Source organism: Triplophysa rosa, linkage group LG1 (assembly GCF_024868665.1).
Source record: "Triplophysa rosa linkage group LG1, Trosa_1v2, whole genome shotgun sequence".
Classification (NCBI taxonomy): domain Eukaryota; kingdom Metazoa; phylum Chordata; class Actinopteri; order Cypriniformes; family Nemacheilidae; genus Triplophysa; species Triplophysa rosa.
The window spans coordinates 36619538-36638743 of NC_079890.1; the positions used below are offsets into that span (position 1 = coordinate 36619538).

Below are 19206 nucleotides of genomic sequence, written 5' to 3' on the forward strand. Positions count from 1 at the left end.
CTGTGGACGGCTCTTTCCACACCCTCAAAACCTACAGTATCTTATCGCATTCCTGTCTGTCAAACGCTCCGTCAGAGTTTCTGTAGTCTCTAGGCGCCGTCAGGCTTGGGCCGGGTGATGGGGGAAACAGGACGTCCTGTCTGTTCCTCAGCTACGCCTGGCATAGCGTACTTACCATTTGATGTCCATAAATACAGCCACGCCGGAGCCAATCACAACACTACACCACATCCCATCAGTCCATTAACGGCAGACGCTCTTTCTTATTTCAATGTCATTTATGCAGACCTTGTACATGGATTTGATTTCGTTTGGAGGGTATTTGAGTTCATTAGTTTTAGCCAAATAGAGGCGGGGTGCATGGCGGTTGCTGAAGTTTGTGTGCATTTTTTCTGCGCTGTGGAGTTAGCATTCTTTTGACAATAACTATTGCTCAATCTGAAGGACTCTGGGGTTTGCTCAGATCTACCCTTTATAAATATTTAACTTTTAACTTGTTTGTGCCTCGGTCACTTATTCATAGAGATTTTTGGGTGTGGGTACTTTTGAGCAATACCCTAGCGACCACAAAGTAAACCTTAGCAACCGTATAGCAATGAAGTAAAAGCATGTTTGATGTTTATGATAAAAAAATCTTTCACATTTCCCACTTCACTATTAAGATTAATTGTTTTTATATACGGTTTATTATATTTTCATATTATTTTGTATTATTAATGATTTATTTTATGTAATATCTTGAGGGAAATTCCTCTGATTTGATGAATCCCTGCTGGGATTATATCCTTTATTATTCCGCTTACTTTCCCAGTGATCCAAGGAAGCAGTTAGAGGGAAAACTGCTCCAAAATGTTAAGAATGTCTTTCGTATTTATTAAACCGCAAAGACCAAAAAGCCACGGCACAGCAAAGGGAAGTCTTCTCCAGATGATCGTGAAAACACTGCAGGGCTGTTTTGTTGTCCGAAATAAATGAACATGCAATTATTCATATAATTACAACAGGTTGTGTGCGACAACATATGTGTAGAGTTCATTTGACTGTGAACATTTTTTTATCATGAATAATTTAAGCATCAGGACAGTGTTAGTTTTTTTAATGATGTTATCTTTGTCTTTTGGTGATCATCATTATTGAATGTGTTTATGTTTGTCCTGTAGGAGGAGTACCGGTCAGAAGGCATCGCTTGGCATAACATTGATTACATTGATAACACGGGTTGCATTAATCTCATCAGTAAGAAGCCCACAGCACTACTCCACCTACTGGATGAAGAATGCAAGTACGTCAACATTCCTGTATGATGCACATCCTCAGGGGAGAGACATTTACATACATTTACATTTATACATGTAGTTGACACTTTTATCCAAAGCGGATAAAGTGACTTACAAGTGATGGAGCGTTTATCATTTCACTTTCGTAGAAACACTGTATACGAAGCTATGTTTACAAGAAGGAATACAAAAGAAAGTAAAGAACAAAACTGCATGAAAGAGAGGCATTTTAGAGAAACTTCTAACACGAAACTTCTGAATTGGAAATCAGAAACCAGTCTTCACATCATAATAAGTTCTCATGTTATCAGTATATGAAAGTGTAAAGCAAGTTTATCTTTAAGCATTAAAAAAGGTTCAAATGTCTGATTGAAAATATTTTATTATTTATACTTAAAATAAGAAATAAAAGGGAAACAATCGCAATGAAATAATATATAAAGATATTAAGAAAAAATTATTTTGCAGTTGACATTATATAATTCATTTCTAACATGTAATGGACAAATTGTGTTCAGGTCTGAAAGAGGACTGATACTTTGATAACAGATTTAGAAAACTGTAACATTAGATTGTTTTATAACTTAATTCAATAATAAAATAATTTCCCTTTGCTTAAAATAGATGGAAATCTGACTCCAGATCAGTGTTGTAGCTCAGTCTTTCCTGTGGCTGTGTTGAGATTCTGTAAAGTTTTGGGAGAAACGTGATGAAACCTAATGAACCAATGAACAAAGACATTATTTTTGTGGATTGACAAATGAATTGAACGCCACAAAACTAGCAATGTGCACTAACAAAGTAAATAAATACAGTCAATTTAGATTTCATGGGGACTTTAAACAGGGGAAAACTTACATATCCAAATGTAATGAATATATTTATACGAAATAGCTGTTTGTCAAGCATGTTTCAAATAGCGTGTTACATCATCATTATCTCAACCAAAGGGAGAGCAGTGGTAATATATTTATCGTTTTACAAATCGGGCAAAATGAATGTATTTTTCTATTTGGTCTTCGGCATGCCTCCTTATACAGTATAACAAGGTGATACGTTTGCCAATAAAAAGTAAATCATCTTTAATTGAAAATGTTTTTTTCTTTTAATATTAAGCTATTATTTTCATTCAATTGCATCAGATCTTTGTACCATCTCGGTTTCATCTGCAAAAGATTGTGGCGGTAAAATATGTGTTGTTGTCTATGTGTCTATGATCATTGTTCCTCTTTTGTGTTAGTTTTCCACAGGCCACCAATCAAACCCTGCTGGACAAGTTCAAGCGGCAACATGAAGGAAACCGCTATATCGAGTTTCCTGCGGTCATGGAGCCGGCCTTCATCATCAAACACTACGCAGGGAAAGTGAAATATGGAGTGAAGGTCAGAGCTTTGCACATCTCTTATTTCAGTTTGATACTTTTTTTTAATATCAGTATTACAAAAATGGCATCTTGTTCGTAAATTATTCTCAGACAAACATCACCTTGTAGACTATGCTGATGACTGTGACTATGATGATTTTTGAATGCACACAGATATCTGATCTCACCATGAGGTGAAGAGAAAAAACTGAGACGGTTTAAACTGTAGTCATCTCCACGATGCCTAAAACAACCTTTTAAAAACACGACTTGTTCATTTTGGCTTGTAGGTTTTATTAAATGATAAAGTGTTTGGAAATCTGTATTGCTTTTCCAACTGACGCAAATATAACTTTAAATAAGAAGGCTGTTTTTGCAGAATATCGTATATGTTTGCTTTTAGCCACAGATGAGACATAGATGGTTGTTTTTGACCTCTAAAAGCATTGAATGTAAACAGGGTGTGTTTTCTGTGTCATATGGCTGTATATTTATATAGCTTGGCACTGTAAATTTGACAGGAGTGAGTAATCGCGTGTGACTGGACACAGTGGGTGGACTGGCCTGGAGCTATTTATGTTCTGTAGGGTCTGACTATCAGTGTTGGGTGTAACTAGTTACTAAGTAATTAGTTACTGTAATTTAATTACTTTTCCCTTGAAAAAGTAAAGTAATAGAATACTCCATTTTTTCTGTAATTGAATTACAGTTACTTCTGATGTAATTGAACTAAATAGTGTGCAATATATTCAATAGTGGAAATGACATCAAAATTATAAGTCTATATTTAAAATGAATGCTTTAATGTTTCCTTACTTTTGTATACAGTACTTTGGTCAGTTAATAAGAATAATTTACAGTATGTAGCTATTCATTATTCATTTGAATGAATTAAATAAGCTGTTTCATGTCTATCCTTGTATCAATTCTAATAAAGGTTGATGTAGGATATAGAAAGTCATTAGTAATGAGTAATTAAATACTTTTTGGAGAGAGTCATTTGTACAGTAATCTAATTACACTATTGAATGTGTAATTAGTAACTAGTAATTAATTACTTTTTCAGAGTAACTTACCCAACACTGCTGACTATAATACAATGAAGGCTTAAAGACACTTTTCACTTTATTCCAGAAACAGTAGTGTAGCTGTCTGTCTGAAGTGTGTAATTTCATTTTAAACATTAGTTGCGTATATGTGCGCACACAAAGGCGTGTGTGTTGAATTATTGTCAATAAAAACGCAGGTGCATTGCTGTGCACACCCCCACCCCTCCATCCCTTGAACAAGTGCACCGTCTGTTCTTACACTTGTTGGAATAGACTTGTGCTCGCATGTTTCAAAAAGGCAACATTTATACTTTGAAGACGATAGCTGGAATGTTCTTACACGTACTGTATACATACAGTATATAATTGCATCTTATCTGTTATTGTTTTAGCAAAATTATAGCATTACGTTGTCACTCGCTAAAACTCAGATCATAACCAATATTTCATATACAAAATTATTTTCAGTTATACTGAATTCACTATTTCTAGGTATGTGTTTAGGTTTCATTCTGTGAGCTGCTAACAATATTTCTCCCAAATTTTAAATGAAAATATTGTTTCTGTTTGCAGTTATTTGCAGGAAATGAAAACTGGAGAAACAGGTCAAAATAACAGAAAAGATGCTGGTTAAATAAAGATTTGAAATGGTCTCCACGGCTGTATATTAAACTTTTAGAAAACAGAAAAGTGAAGAATTATTATGTTCATCATCTGTTTTGTTGAGGAGATGTTGCTGGATGAGACGCTACAGTTAGTTGACTGTCTGTATAACCTGCTCTGTTTCAGGACTTCAGAGAGAAGAATACAGACCACATGCGGCCGGACATCGTCGCTCTGCTCAAAAGCAGTAAAAACGCCTTCATCTGCAGCCTGATCGGCATCGACCCGGCGGCCACCTTCCGCTGGGCGGTGCTCAGGGCTTATTTCAGAGGTGTGGTGGCCTTCAGGGATGCTGGGAAGAGACATGTGGAGAAACGGAGCGGTGAGTCGAATTAAACCTATTCATTAAACCGTTGAATGCCTGATGTCTCTCTGTACATTTTAAAGACGCCCAGCCCAGCTCCTCTTGCTCAAAGCCTTCTGGGATACTCTACAGCTTTTCAGCATCTTTAAATGCTTCTGTAGTGCTTTAATGTCTCAGGCCTGCTTGAAACACTGTCCTGATTCTACTAGATCTGACGCTTCTTGAGGTTTATGTTCACACCACAGTTGAATGTGGCCACAATTAGATTTTGTGGACAACAAGAAATTTTGACATTGTTAATCCTGATTTCTTCCGTTTTTTTTTTTTTGCTGTTGTAAAAATTAGTTGCGTATTGATTTTTTGCAGTGTAACTTTAGTGTGAACATTTAACTTGGAATACAATTTCAATATAAAAATGACTATATTTGCCATATTTTCTTTATAAAATTATTATTTGGAAATTGAACTACATGAAGTTGTACAAAGCATGAGAAAAATATACTTGTTTAAAAAAAATATTGAAAACGAGTTTTTTGCATTAGAGTAGTTAAAATGCTAATACACATATTTTAGATCTCATATAATAAAAAATATGTTGTGATAACTAATATTAACTTTTTTAATTTGTTGATAATAAACTTGTCAGGGGTGTTTTACACATTCAGGTCACAAAGCGTTTTATTGTTGAGTCATGTGTGTGATGTGGGCCACATTTAAAAGGTCATGTGAACAACCTCAAAACAAAAATCTGATTTAAACACTGATCTATATAAATGACTGGATTGCGCCTAGAACGTTAAACTAACGGCAGGAGGTGTAGCCACCGGAAGCGATCGCGCCGCCATCTTGGAAGGCCCAACTGACAGAGCGCTATCGACATACAGTCAAAATGACAATTTAAGATAACCTGTTTTCAGCTTATTAGGCGCGCGATAAGTTTTTAGTTCACACGTGTGTTTAAATTAATGGTAACACTTTAGATTACGGCCCGCAATGTACCGCATAATTAAACAGAATTTACAGCATAACTAATCGTATCAATAATGTACATCTACAGTACATATCTGTAGGTAAAGAGGAACAATTCGCAAAGTTTGGGGAATAAAGAAGTCAGGAAATTCAAAAAAATGTTTATTCTGTAAGTATTTTAAAACTGAAATGATGTGTTCAGTTTTTGCGCAAACAAAACAGCACGAATGAAGCACGCAGACTGTCTGTCAACTGTAAATTTGACTTTTGACTTTTTTATTTGATTGATTTTAGGATTGTTGGTCACAAATAATTTCTTTCAATTATGAGTTATTTTGATGAGTTTTAATGTGTTAAATGTGTCTTTTGAGACTATAATCAAGTTGTTCAAGAGCGGTTTGATTTGGATGTTTATATGGCATGCAGTTCCCTCATAAATCATTTTTCTTCCTCTTACCCCTTTACTCCCCAAACTTTGCATATTGTTCCCGTTTATGTACAGATATGTACTGTAGAGGTACATTATTGTTACAATTACTTATGCTGTAAATCCTCTTTAATTATGCGGTACATTGCGGGCCGTAATCCAAAGCGTTACCAAATTAATTGTTACTTCTGATGTTTTTTCCAATGTTTATGTTTATTTTGGGCACAATGGCGACGTATAGAAATCAATGGATAGAAAGTGAGTGTGTATTGCACACTGTTGTAACGGCACATGCGTAATGTTTAGAAATAAAGCTTCATGACTTAGAGAACATATACAGCCTGTATTTAGATTTCAGAATAAGCACATCTGTCATATGTTGAGGTGTCTCGTTTGTCTGCTGATCTGATATGTACGCTACTGTATTAAAAATGAATGAAACTCAATCTATATCTAATAAGACGGAAAAGTTCCCGACTTTAAAAATAATTAACCATTTACATGCTTTAGACATTTGCTTTGTAAGAATGTACTGTGAGACTTTAGATATAAAAACGGGGCCTGGTAAATTACTGTTTTATCATTAATATGAGATAACTCCTTTTTAATTTAAATGAACGTCTGGGCATACCAACATGGCGGCGCGGTAGCTTCTGTGTAATGACGTCATGAGCAATCAGCGAATTTAAACAAAAAATCTGATTTTGAATGTTTTTTCTTTTGTTGTTAGCTTTAAGAAATAACAAAGAGATTATATTGAAATTTGACAGATTAGCGATACGTTATTTGCTGAGAAAGTGCCTCTACACGAGATTGTTACAGGTGACATCATTCTTTCTAAACACGTGTTAAGGGAGCGCTGGGTACCGGCAAGATCGCGGTCAGACACTCTCTTGTCGATGAAGTTTGCAAACGTCTTGCTATTCGAGATTGCTCTTGTAGACTGCACATCTTATTTCTCTCTGTTTAATCTGTCATTTCTCTCTCTCTCTCTCTCTCTCTCTCTGTCTCGTGTGTGGTTTGTTTTTGGCTTCTTAAGGGCATGATGCTGCTGCTCCGGTTGTGAAAAGTGTGGATAGCTTTAGTTTTCTGCATCACCCTGTGCATCAGAGAAGCTTAGAGATCCTGCAGAGGTGCAAAGAGGAGAAATACAGTAAGGCTGCTTTTCCTTCATCTCGTCTCCTCGCGTCATGCACCCGGAGCCAAGACACGAGGCACAGCGGGCACAGCGCATTCTATTCACACACACACACACACACACACACACACACACACACACACACACACACACACACACACACACACACACATTTATACAGAATAATCGATTGGATTCAGATTGGAAGCTGGCAGTTCTTACCCTCATGTCTTTGCCCATCCATCTTGCACCTGTCTTGCTTGCCTGCATGATGTCAGAGGGTGTCTGTCTCTCACTAACAGCCCCATCTGTGGGTTCAGCCCAGCATGCATGCTTCTCCGACAGCCCTCCACTCTCCCCTCAGTGGAGTCTTCATTCTGAGCACTCGCACGCTTGCATGACACCTCCGGCCCAGAGTGCAAACTCATTTCTCTTTCCTTCTGAGGACAGCGGGCTCACAATTGATCTTCTTCACGAAGGTAGCCTAGATGATAGACTGTATACAATACACAAAACACACTACAAACCATTTTTCCTCATAAAAACAATGATTTATTTAGACAATACATCATTTTATTCTTGATAATAGAAATATTATCAAGATAATAAAGGAATTTCGTGATCACAGGATGAATTCCATTATGGTGGTTATATTTAAGTCTGAGTAATACAGCGGCAGAAAGAATTAAGAGACCATTCCAAATGTTCATTTTATCAGCATTTCTAGATGTATTGTGGTCGTTCCAGTCCAGTGTCTAAAATAATTTTCGACTTTTCCTAAATACATGTAGAAATAATACAGAGCATCTTTTCTGCTTTTCTCCAGTTTTCATTTTCTGCAAATAGAAATAATAGCTTTATTTGAAATTTGGAAGAAATATTGTTAGTAGTTCACAGAATAAAACAAAACGATCGTTTTACCTAAACACATACCTATACATTTTAAATTCAGAAACACTGAAAATATTTTTTTCTGCGGCTGTATTTTGGTTAGAGATATTTGTGTATTTGCTTTAAAATGCTTGAAAGCTTGATTTCTTTCAATCCGAGAAATTATGATTTTAACCAAACAGCCATCGTTGCAAAATGTTTAGTGCAAATAAAAATCCAGTTATATAATCAAGTATAATCAAGGCATGTTTTCAACAGTCTGTTTTACCATAATAGTACAAATAATAATTCAATCGTTTATAAATTACTTTTCACGATTTTGCATTGTTCTGTAGCACCTTTACAGAACATTTGAGCTCAAACAGCATCTACGTAAGAAGAAAATGCTAAATATACAGTATATTTAATCATTATTATTTATAGACATCAGTAACAATAAAAATATTGAATTCAATTGTATTTCTATAGCACTTTTAACAGTTTATATAAGAAGCTATATAAGAAGAACAAAATGCAAAATATATACAGTATTTAATCAATATTAGTTATGTGCATCAATAAAAATATAAATATTTTATTCAGTTGTATTTCTATTACACAGCACTTTTCACAGTTTTGCATTGTTCCTGTAAATACATGGTATATAGTATAAGTACAAAATAGTAAAAAAGCAATATTTATCAGTGTAACACCAACTCGTGGTCTACATGGAATAACATTTTTACAGAAATATTGAAAATAATCAAGTGTGTGTGTGTGCGTGTGGGAAGGGTAAACCCTACGGTATGGGGACAAAATGTCCCCACAAAGATGTCAATATCCAAATCCCTTGTCCTTGTGGGGACATTTTTTGTCCCCATGAGGAAACAAGCTTATAAATCATTCAGAATTAACTGTTTTGAAAATCTAAAAGAGCAGACAGTTGTATGTGATTGTTAGGGTTAGGGGGTGGGTTAGGGGTAGGGAGTATGATATACAGTTTGTACAGTATAAAAACCATTGCGTCTATGGAATGTCCCCATAAAACATGGAAACCCAACATGTGTGTGTGTGTGTGTGTGTGTGCGTGCGTGCGTGCGTGCGTGCGTGCGTGCGTGCGTGCGTGCGTGCGTGCGTGCGTGTGTGTGCGTGCGCGTGTGTGTGTGTGTGTATGTGTGCGTGCGTGCGTGCGTGTGTGTGTGTGTGTGTGTGTGTGTTCATGTTTGTATATCCCGGTGGGGACCTAAACCTGAATACACACCAACACATGGGGACTCGTGTCACCGTGGGGACCAAAATTGAGGTCCCCACGGGCAAAAAAACTAATAAATTGTACAGAACAATATTTTTTACAAATCTAAAAATGCAAAAAGTGTTCTATGATCTTTAGGTTTAGGGATAGGGTTAGGGGATAGAATATACAGTTTGTACAGTATAAAAAACATTACGCCTATGGACTGTCCCCACGGGGATAGTCAACCAAAGCGTGTGTGTGTGTGTGCGCGTGTGTTTTAAATTGAACTGATTCTCAAAAGCATGTATCGAGTGATTCACCTCTAATCGAATGGTCACACATTTCATTTTACCCGACCGCGGAGAATTAATCACATCCTGTTAATGTTGAACTGCATACTGAGTCATACTGCTGTCATACTGAGATCTTTAACCTCATACAGGTCATCTCACAGTCCGGTTGCACATGACTTCTGATGTGTTTCAGGTGTGAACAGAAACCGGTATCGTGTGCCACTGTCTGATCTTCAAGGCATCAACGCGCTAAATCAACGGTAAGAGCATCTCAAATTGTCACATAACTGTACAATACAAATGTACAGTTAAAAAAACGCAGAATATTGTCAACACAGTGTGGTTTACCCTGATAAAATGACCTTTCAAAAGAAACAATACACAATAAACAAATTTCAAGGGAGGACAGAAAGAAAGTCCTTTGAGTGTGATTGACTTGGAATTGAGTTTTGGATTCTTTCTGTTGATATTTTTCATTAGTTTCCACTATGAGGCATTCTGAAATGCTGTCAGTAGTTTTACTCTGTGCAGGGAATGAAGCGTGCATGCTGAACCCCCGGTGACTCTTCACAGGGCTTGTTAAGTTGTCCGTGTGGGTGTAGATTTGGAGCGTTGACTGCACATTTACCCCGCGGACGGCCCACTGCCTTCCCGGCTTCATGCTTTCTTAATGACCGAATGGCACAGAGATTAGCCCCTATATCCAGAACAAGTGGCAGAGGCTGAACTCACAACGGCTCTTTTGTTGGACCGTAAAGTCTGTCTAATGTGTTTTGCAACCCCACACACTTTTTGTGTTAGTAAGAGATCTCTGAACGCAGGGAAACAGCAGCTGCTTCCTGTGTGATGTCACAGTGGAGATATTTGCTCATGTGGAGGACGGGCCCGAGGCTGATGGGTAATTGTTCTCTGCGGGGTTCACGTGCACATGCTTCATTGACCCTCCCGCATGGAAAACTGTTGGCCTCAGCTGGAGGTCTTTTCCTCACTGTATAGCCTCTTGTTTGGCGGACAAAAGGTTGCGTGTTTTCATGCGCAGTCTCGGTTGGGGAATAAATTGGTCATGGGTGACAAATACGACTGTTTCTACAGTGGCGTTTGTAAATGTAGAGATCTTGAAGATTTGCAGAGAATCCACACTGACAACTGGTACCAAGATCACTGTGGTACACTTTGCCTTGTTTTCTTGTTACCAAAATTAAGCCAAAATGAAGGACTGGAAAATAAGACAAAAAAACGAAGAAATTCATTTCGTCACAAAAATATGATTTTGTTTTTTGGTGTAGGTGCAGTGTTGGTTACTTTTGACTAGTAAATTTAGACCAAAAGCAGCACAGCCTCTGTGTCTTATAATGAAAAATAAGCTTGAGTTAACTAGAGTAGCCATCGTTTTGGGGTTTTATTTGAAGTAAAACCATAGTTACCACAAATTTACTGTTTTCGCCACAACGATATCAATAATATTATATATTAATATTAACCATATTTTTGGTAAAGCTATGGAATACAAATTTTAATCATTCTGAAAAAAACATTGTTATGGCTATTTTTAATGTAATAAAGCCAATACTATTACACTTTTACTGTAATAAAACCATGGTTGCTACACTTCCTATTGTGGTTGCTACACTTTTGGTATAGTAAAACGGTGTTTACTAAACTTTTACTATAGTAAAATCGTGGTTACTACACTTTTGCTTTATTAAAACTGTGGTTGCTACACCTTTACCTTAGTAAAACCATGGTTTCTACACTTTTACTATAGGCAAACCGAAGTTACTGCACTTTTAGTTCAGTAAAACCATGCTTTCTACACTTTTATTATAGTAAAACCGAAGTTACTACTCGTTTAATATAGAAAAACCGTGGCTACTACATTTTTACCATAAAAAGGTGTGGTCACTACACTTTTACCGTAGTAAAGCCTTGTTAACTACACTTTTACCATGCTAATACCGTGACTACTACTCTTTTACTGTATTAAAACCATGACTACTACTCTTTAATTATAGTAAAAGCCTGGCTAATACTCTTTTACTAGTTAAACCACTAATACTATTATTATTATACCATAGTAAAACCTTGATCACTACTCTTTTACCATAGTAAAACCGTGGTTACTACACTTTTACTAGTTAAACCACTAATACTTTTATTTTACCATAGTAAAACCTTGGTCACTACACTTTTACCGTAGTGAAACTGTGGTTACTTTCACCGTAGTTAAAATGTGGTTACTCAACTTTTACCGTAGAAAACTGCGGTTACTTTTACCAGACTTTTACCGTAGTTAAACTGTGGTTACATTCACCGTAGTTCAAATGTGGTTACTCAACTTTTACCGTAGAAAACTGTGGTTACTTTTACCGTACTTTTACAGTGGTAAAACTGTGGTTACTTTTACCGGACTTTTACCGTAGTTAAACTGTGGTTACTTTTACCAGACTTTTACGTAGTGAAACTGTGGTTACTTTCACCGTAGTTAAAATGTGGTTACTCAACTTTTACCATAGTAAAACTGTGGTTACTTTTACCGTACTTTTACCGTAGTAAAACTGGTTACTCAACTTTTACCATAGTTAAACTGTGGTTACTCAACTTTTACCATAGTTAAACTGTGGTTACTCAACTTTTACCATAGTTAAACTGTGGTTACTTTTACCGTAGTTAAACTGTGGTTACTCAGCTTTTACCATAGTTAAACTGTGGTTACTCAGCTTTTAACGTAGTAAAACTGGTTACTCAACTTTTACCATCGTTAAACTGTGGTTACTCAACTTTTACCGTAGTTAAACTGTGGTTACTTTTACCAGACTTTTACCATAGTTAAACTGTGGTTACTTTTACCGTAGTTAAACTGTGGTTACTCAGCTTTTAACGTAGTAAAACTGTGGTTACTCAACTTTTACCGTAGTTAAACTGTGGTTACTCAGCTTTTAACGTAGTTAAAATGTGGTTACTCAACTTTTACCGTAGTAAAACTGTGGTTACTTTTACCGTACTTTTACCGTAGTAAAACTGGTTACTCAACTTTTACCATAGTTAAACTGTGGTTACTCAACTTTTACCATAGTTAAACTGTGGTTACTCCGATCACATGTGTTTCAGGTGCTTTATGCGAGTGTTTTTATTTACAGTCCCTGTTGTCAGCATCATGATGTTTGCCAGAAGTTTAAATGAGCTGATGTTAGTGAACCGTCTGTTATGATGATAAAATGCAGCGTGGGCTCAGTTTTATTCTCGCAGATGTTGGATCTGACTGCTTTCACATCACGCTGTGTTCCTCCGTGTCCATTTCAACCCTCAGCTGAACAGTTAGACAAACTCCAACACGAGGCAATAAAAGAAGTGAGGCAGGCATTTATGGAGCCCAGTTTTTAAACCAAAGCAACTATGTAACAGTAACAGAATAATAACGTTTCATTTCAGAAAGTAAATGTGTCCAGTCCAAACTTATTAGTTCGGCTTTTAAAGCCAAGAAACAGAAAGTTACTTTGGTTTCAAAGGAGAAGATTTAAGACTGTTGGCATGCCAAAGGTTGTAAGATATTCTCTTTTCCTGTCGCTGTAATAATCATATAAAACAAACACAATTTCAAATGCAAAGCTAGTAGAGGTCAAAAGAACAGCTTTCTACATCACACCGTGCTAATAATGTGACCAGAATGTAATATTTATGGTCAATATATTCAATATGCAATCCTGTATATTTAAGGATGGATGACTTCTGCTCTCCACTTCTCCTGAACACCTCAGACCGAATTTATCGCTTTCCACTTGTTAAAACTTTTGAAAAGGATGCTGTACCCAATAAAGAATCTACGCACCCGTGCGGCCTGTCTTAGCAATGCGAAGGTCATGGTTTCGGTTCACGGATCACACGTTTTTAAATGTTACAAAATGAGTCACTTTAGGTAAATGCATAAACGTAAAATGCTGGTGTGTGTGTCTTTCAGGGAGGGCTGGAACGGGCGACCCGGGAGACAAAACCGTCTGTCGTCTGCTGGATCTCTGAACGAGGAGGATGGGATCTTTGTCAACTCCACCAGCAGTAAACTCCTGGAGCGAGCTCACGGCATCCTGATGTGAGAAAATATTAAATTGAGTGTCATGACTTATAAGAGGCTCCTGGAAGCATCTAACCACTGTTATTGATGTTTTCTAGGAGAAATAAAAACTATAAGATGAAGCCCAGTTTACCTAAGGTAAGAATTCTGTAACATATCGACTTATTTCGTATTTAAAGGGATAGTTAAGAAAAATGAAAATCCGTTGATCAACTGCCCGACCTTACACACGTCACCTGATGTTGTTTTGTGCAGCACTTGCTGGATGTCAAGTCTCTGAAGTATCTGAGTAATCTGACGCTACACGATCGCATCACAAAATCTCTAATGCACCTCCACAAGAAGAAGAAACCGCCAAGTATTAGTGCTCAATTCCAGGTCAGTCTCAACCATTCTGTCTCGGTTTTCTCACTTTCAATCGCTGTCTCTCACTCTCTTGGGGCCGGGTTTAGATGTTCGTAAAAATATTTTTTTCCGTAAGAATAAAGTGACAAATTATTTGTCAATGATAACACTCGTCTGCTCGTGAGGTAACTGTATAGATTCATCTATACAATAACACATAGCATGTGATGTGTTCAACTGCATTAATGATCGCATGTTAGCTAAAATGTTAGCAAGCGTCATAATATTATATTTATTATAATGTGTTTTATGACGCCATATTTGTGACCCTCTCTGTTTCGAGTCGCTTAGCACTCTGTTTTTAATAATGAAATCTAAAGTAGGGGAGCTAGACCTTATCGTTATCATAACAATATACAAATTCCTGGATGGAAAGTAAACGTCAAAATAAGGATTCTGGCTCAATACAATACACATCACATGTGAAACAACCGAATACATGTATAAAACATCTTAAAGGGACAGTTCACCCAAAAATGAAAATTCTGTCATCATTTACTCACCTTCGAGTTGTTTCAAATCTGTATAAAATGTTTTGTTCTGATGAACACAGAGAAAGGTATTTGGACGAATGCTTATAACCAAACAGTTCTTGGTCACCATTGACTACCATAGTTGGAAAAATTGGTTTATAAAGAAGAGATTTTGAAGAATGTAGAATAGCAAACAGTTCTGGGGCACTTTTGACTCCCATTGTCATTTTTACTACTGTGGTAGTCGGTTACTATGGAGGACTAAACCTGCAAAAATTATAAATAAATGAATGTATAAATAAATAAATATATAAACGAATAAATGTAATAATATGAAAATAAATACAGGATTGAATGGTTTGATAAAACAAAATAATTCGTTTTAGCTATTATTGATCTTAGCTTTAACTTTTCTTTTCATTTTTTAAATTGATTTATTATTTTTTGTGTCCATTTTTAATTATTTTTAATTATTATTATTTTTTATTTTTAGATTATTTTATTTATCATTTCCTTTTATTTTTAAATTTATTTATTTATACGTTTATTTATTTTTATATTTATTTATTATCTCATGTATTTATTTCCACTTTTATTTATTTATTCTTGAATTTATTCTTACTTTTCTGTGTCTTGTATGATAATTATATGGGTTGGTCTTGCCTACTATTGGTTCAGCGTAGATTGAAGCGTTTGATCGATTACTCTTGACTTGTTTTGGACTAACGTCACGTCACTCACTGATCGTTTGCTTCGTGTATAACGTTAAGTAACTATGGCGGGCGCACAATTAGCTAGAGAGTTACAGCATTTAGCCAATGAAGTCGATAACCATGCATCAAATGACTGTGTGTCATTTAGATTAGGTGCGCTTATTGATGATTTATTACAGATAAATCAATTTAAAAAATGAAAAGAAAAGTTAAAGCTAAGATCAATAATAGCTAAAACGAATTATTTTGTTTTATCAAACCATTCATTCCTTTATTTATTTTCATATTATTACATTTATTCGTTTATATATTTATTTATTTATTTATACATTTATTTATTTATAATTTTTGCAGGTTTAGTCCTCCATAGGTTACAAGCATTCGTCCAAATATATTTCTCTGTGTTCAGCCAAACAAAGAAATGTATACAGGTTTGGAATAACTAGAGAGTGAGTAATTCATGACAGAATTTTCATTTTCAGGTGAACTATCCCTTTCACTTTTAAAATTTAAAGTCGGCATGAAATTAAAAACGATCATTCTAATTGTTTTACACAGTGGTGAAGTATTTATTATAAATTATTTATTATTTATCATTATTTTTAAAATATTCATTTGCACATTGTAATCTTTAATCAAAAACGTTAACCTCTCTCCATTTCTGGTCACGAGGAATGGTGCGAGGGCGGGGCTGCAATGACTGACAGATTGCAAACTGGCTTTAAAAATGTTCACCTTTTAACGATCCAATCAGTTGTCGGTGGATGAAATCAAGTCCCGCCTTACATTTTTTTTCCGCATTTCAGAAGTCGTTTCACGGGTATACATCACGATACGGAAAAAAAGACAATTGCTACTTTCATTTCATGCCGACTTTTAAGACAACAGTGAGGCTATTTTAACTATAAGGTGATATTTACGACAGCTTTTTAATTTTTTCAGTTTTAAGAAGTAACTGTCTTAGGGGCGATTCACTTTTCGCGTCTTTTGCGCGCGCAAGTTCGTTATTTTAAATGCAGACTGCAAACTGCAGACGGCAGGCACGCGCAAATAGGGCACATTTTCTAGGTGCGTTGGCGCCGTGTCGAGATGGAAATAGTTCAACTTTTCAGAGTGCCGCGCGTGCATCGCGCGGGTCATTTGAGTAGAGAAAGTGGCGCAGCTCGCGTTTTCGGCACGCGAAATGTGAATCGCCACTTAGGACGTTTTTTGTCGGAAATACATAACATTACTAACTTTTTTCTTAAATTAGAATTGTCTGCTTTCTTTCCTACTCTGTCACAGTCTCTTTTTCTCTCCCACTCTCTCTCTTTCACTCTCTCTCTCTCTCGGTCTCTCTCCCTCTCTGTCTGTTTTAGGGAGTGTTTTGAATCATGTAGCTGTGCTGTAATCTTTTCCTTTGTACAACTCAGATTTATTAGCCCCAGCAATGGGCAAGAAATTCGCGACATTTCATTCTCCAACTGCCTTTTAGTTTTAGTTTTACTTTAGCAACTCCTTAAAATCTCGTAAAGAAAAATCATACAGCAGTTTATTTTTGTTTTCGCCCAAACATGTTCTCTTTAATTGATCATCTTCCTCAGAATATATGAACATAACAGTCTTTATTTTTTATTTATTAAATGATGTGATATTTATCTTAGGTTCAACACACACGTGGCGTAATTTTATTTTTTCCGATATCTCTCACTGCAGCATAAAAGTGAGGTTTACCAGTAGTGTGTCGGATAGAGACTGAGAGCGGTAAACACGCAGTCGGTCTGCAATCTCTGGCCCGTCTGGCAGAAAGCCTGCACAAATGTGTGGATGACCTCACTTCCCACATCCTGTTCTGAGCTGTGCTCACTTCGGGAGGGGAGAGTGAATTCCTGACCATCAAAATAGTTACTTTCCCTTTTTTCCGGTCTAGAGAGACACGGAAACACAAACTCACGAAGCCTGTAAAGAACATGTTTGACTCATATTACACCCCAAAACCAAAAGAAAAACACAATTATATCTCGATGTAATTTCCAAAGTCATGAAAGTCCCGTAATGTACGTACACGATGATGTGTGTTTTTAACATTTTGTATTTTGTATTTATTATTTTATTTTAATGTACGTTTTATTTTGGTTTAAATAAAAAATATATATGCGAACATTTTTAATACGACATTGCTTATCATTATATTTTGACTAAACTGGACTGTTTTTAGTTATCTAGACAGATAAAATAATGCAGACAAAGCCTGAGTTCACGATGTGCATGGTAAACATCGTTTCGTTTTAAAAAATGTTCTGGGTTCAATATAAGAATTATTCAGACTCAAAATAGGAATCGTTGATAATTGGTGACGATGTATTTATTATTATCAGTTTCTCATGTGTGTTGTTTTTATTCCTCTCAGGCTTCTCTCAATAAGCTAATGGAGACGCTCAGTCAATCCGAGCCGTATTTTGTCAAATGCATACGATCAAATGCAGAGAAGGTGTGTTTCAGTTTTAATGTGTAATCATATCTGGTTTATACATCATCTAAATCACTTTTAACTGTGATGTGTATGTTTGATTCTGTTCAGCTCCCTCTGCGGTTTAATGATGGTCTGGTTCTAAGGCAGCTTCGATACACGGGCATGCTGGAAACTGTGCGTATCCGACAATCTGGCTACAGTATCAAGTACACTTTTCAGGTGAGAAGCACATGCATGTGCAGTTATGTTACAGCTTTTTTCTAAAATTGCCTAAAATTACTGCTTTGAAAGAAACAATACTTATGTTTTGTACCAGGTAGTCAGCAGAATTACACAGATTTTAAGTTGATTTAAAGGTGTGATCAATGATATTGTGCTTGGTTGATATTCAGAGCGTCAGGAAGAATTGTAAATACTGTTCAAATATTCACTAGCCCAATATTTTTATATTTTTCCATATTTTGTTGTATGACTTTGTAAACATTTAATAAATACAAAATATATTAGTATAAAATATATTAATATTTATAAAATATTAGTATAAAACGTATTGATTATATTATTTATTTATATTTTATTATATACATATAGAAGTCGACTTGAAACCGTGTTTTCTTCCAAATTGTGACATACTGTATATCTGAGTGTAACGGCTTGAGACATGCTTCATGCAAAGAATTTTGATTAAAGATTATTCTGATGGCACATGGATTTTAAATAAATCATGGAAAAATGGTCAATTTTGATTTCGTGGTGACTTTAATATAAAAAAAAGAACAGAGCCTTTGCTTAAAAAACATTTTATTCTAGCTTGATTCTTTTTTTATGAACAATGGTTTGGAAAAATATGGACACGCCCAGCCGTTGGTTTAAATTAACCTAGAAAATGTTCATATTTGACTCGAGCATGGGTTGGAACAAGTGTAGAAATATGATGGTGTGGCATGTTCAGTTTCCTTTTTTCTAGGTAGTGTGTATTCCTGGAATTTCAAAGCTGAAATCATTATTTCCACTTGTCTAGGCATCATCAGGTTGTTTTGATCGCGTGTGCTTTGTACCAAACATTCAGGTCGGAAATAATGTCATGATGCTGTGTTATATAATGGACGTAAAGAAAGAAATCATTTTTCTTTTTTGAATATTTTTATATATCAGAATATCATAGAAAACCACTTTGACCCCCCGAAGCACCCTAGCAACTGCATAGCAACATGCTGCAGAGTAAGGCTATGTTTTTTAGTTAAACGAACCACTCAAATTTTTTTTCTTCTAAAACCCGAGCATTGTATTTTCCGGTAATTCCTCTGTGATATGAAGTGGGTGTAGCTGTTATTGGTGGATGTCTGGGCGCTGTGTCCCCTCATACACACACTGCTTGACTTTACAGAGGCTCTCTGTAGTCTGTAATGAAACTTGCCAGGAATAATTGCATACACAACAGCCTCTGCCTCTCAAGACCGTCCCCCCCCGGCAAACTTGGCTCTTCAATAAGACCTCCAGATAAAGACAT

The 19206-nt window shown here is 36.0% G+C and overlaps 1 protein-coding gene across 9 annotated transcripts in view; it reads left to right on the top strand.

Moving 5' to 3' along the window:
• myo9aa (myosin IXAa) overlaps nucleotides 1–19206 on the top strand; it is a 111724-nt gene that overhangs the window by 72647 nt on the left and 19871 nt on the right. For 8 of the 9 annotated variants that reach the window (XM_057345729.1, XM_057345643.1, XM_057345816.1 and 5 more), the window contains 10 exons: nucleotides 1161–1282; nucleotides 2518–2659; nucleotides 4479–4674; nucleotides 7092–7205; nucleotides 9781–9847; nucleotides 13543–13671; nucleotides 13752–13791; nucleotides 13909–14031; nucleotides 17634–17714; nucleotides 17805–17915. In XM_057345729.1, the coding sequence (XP_057201712.1) occupies nucleotides 1161–1282; nucleotides 2518–2659; nucleotides 4479–4674; nucleotides 7092–7205; nucleotides 9781–9847; nucleotides 13543–13671; nucleotides 13752–13791; nucleotides 13909–14031; nucleotides 17634–17714; nucleotides 17805–17915 (1125 nt within the window). The remainder of the gene's footprint in view (nucleotides 1–1160; nucleotides 1283–2517; nucleotides 2660–4478; nucleotides 4675–7091; nucleotides 7206–9780; nucleotides 9848–13542; nucleotides 13672–13751; nucleotides 13792–13908; nucleotides 14032–17633; nucleotides 17715–17804; nucleotides 17916–19206) is intronic. The other variant, XM_057346132.1, reaches the window with a different exon arrangement.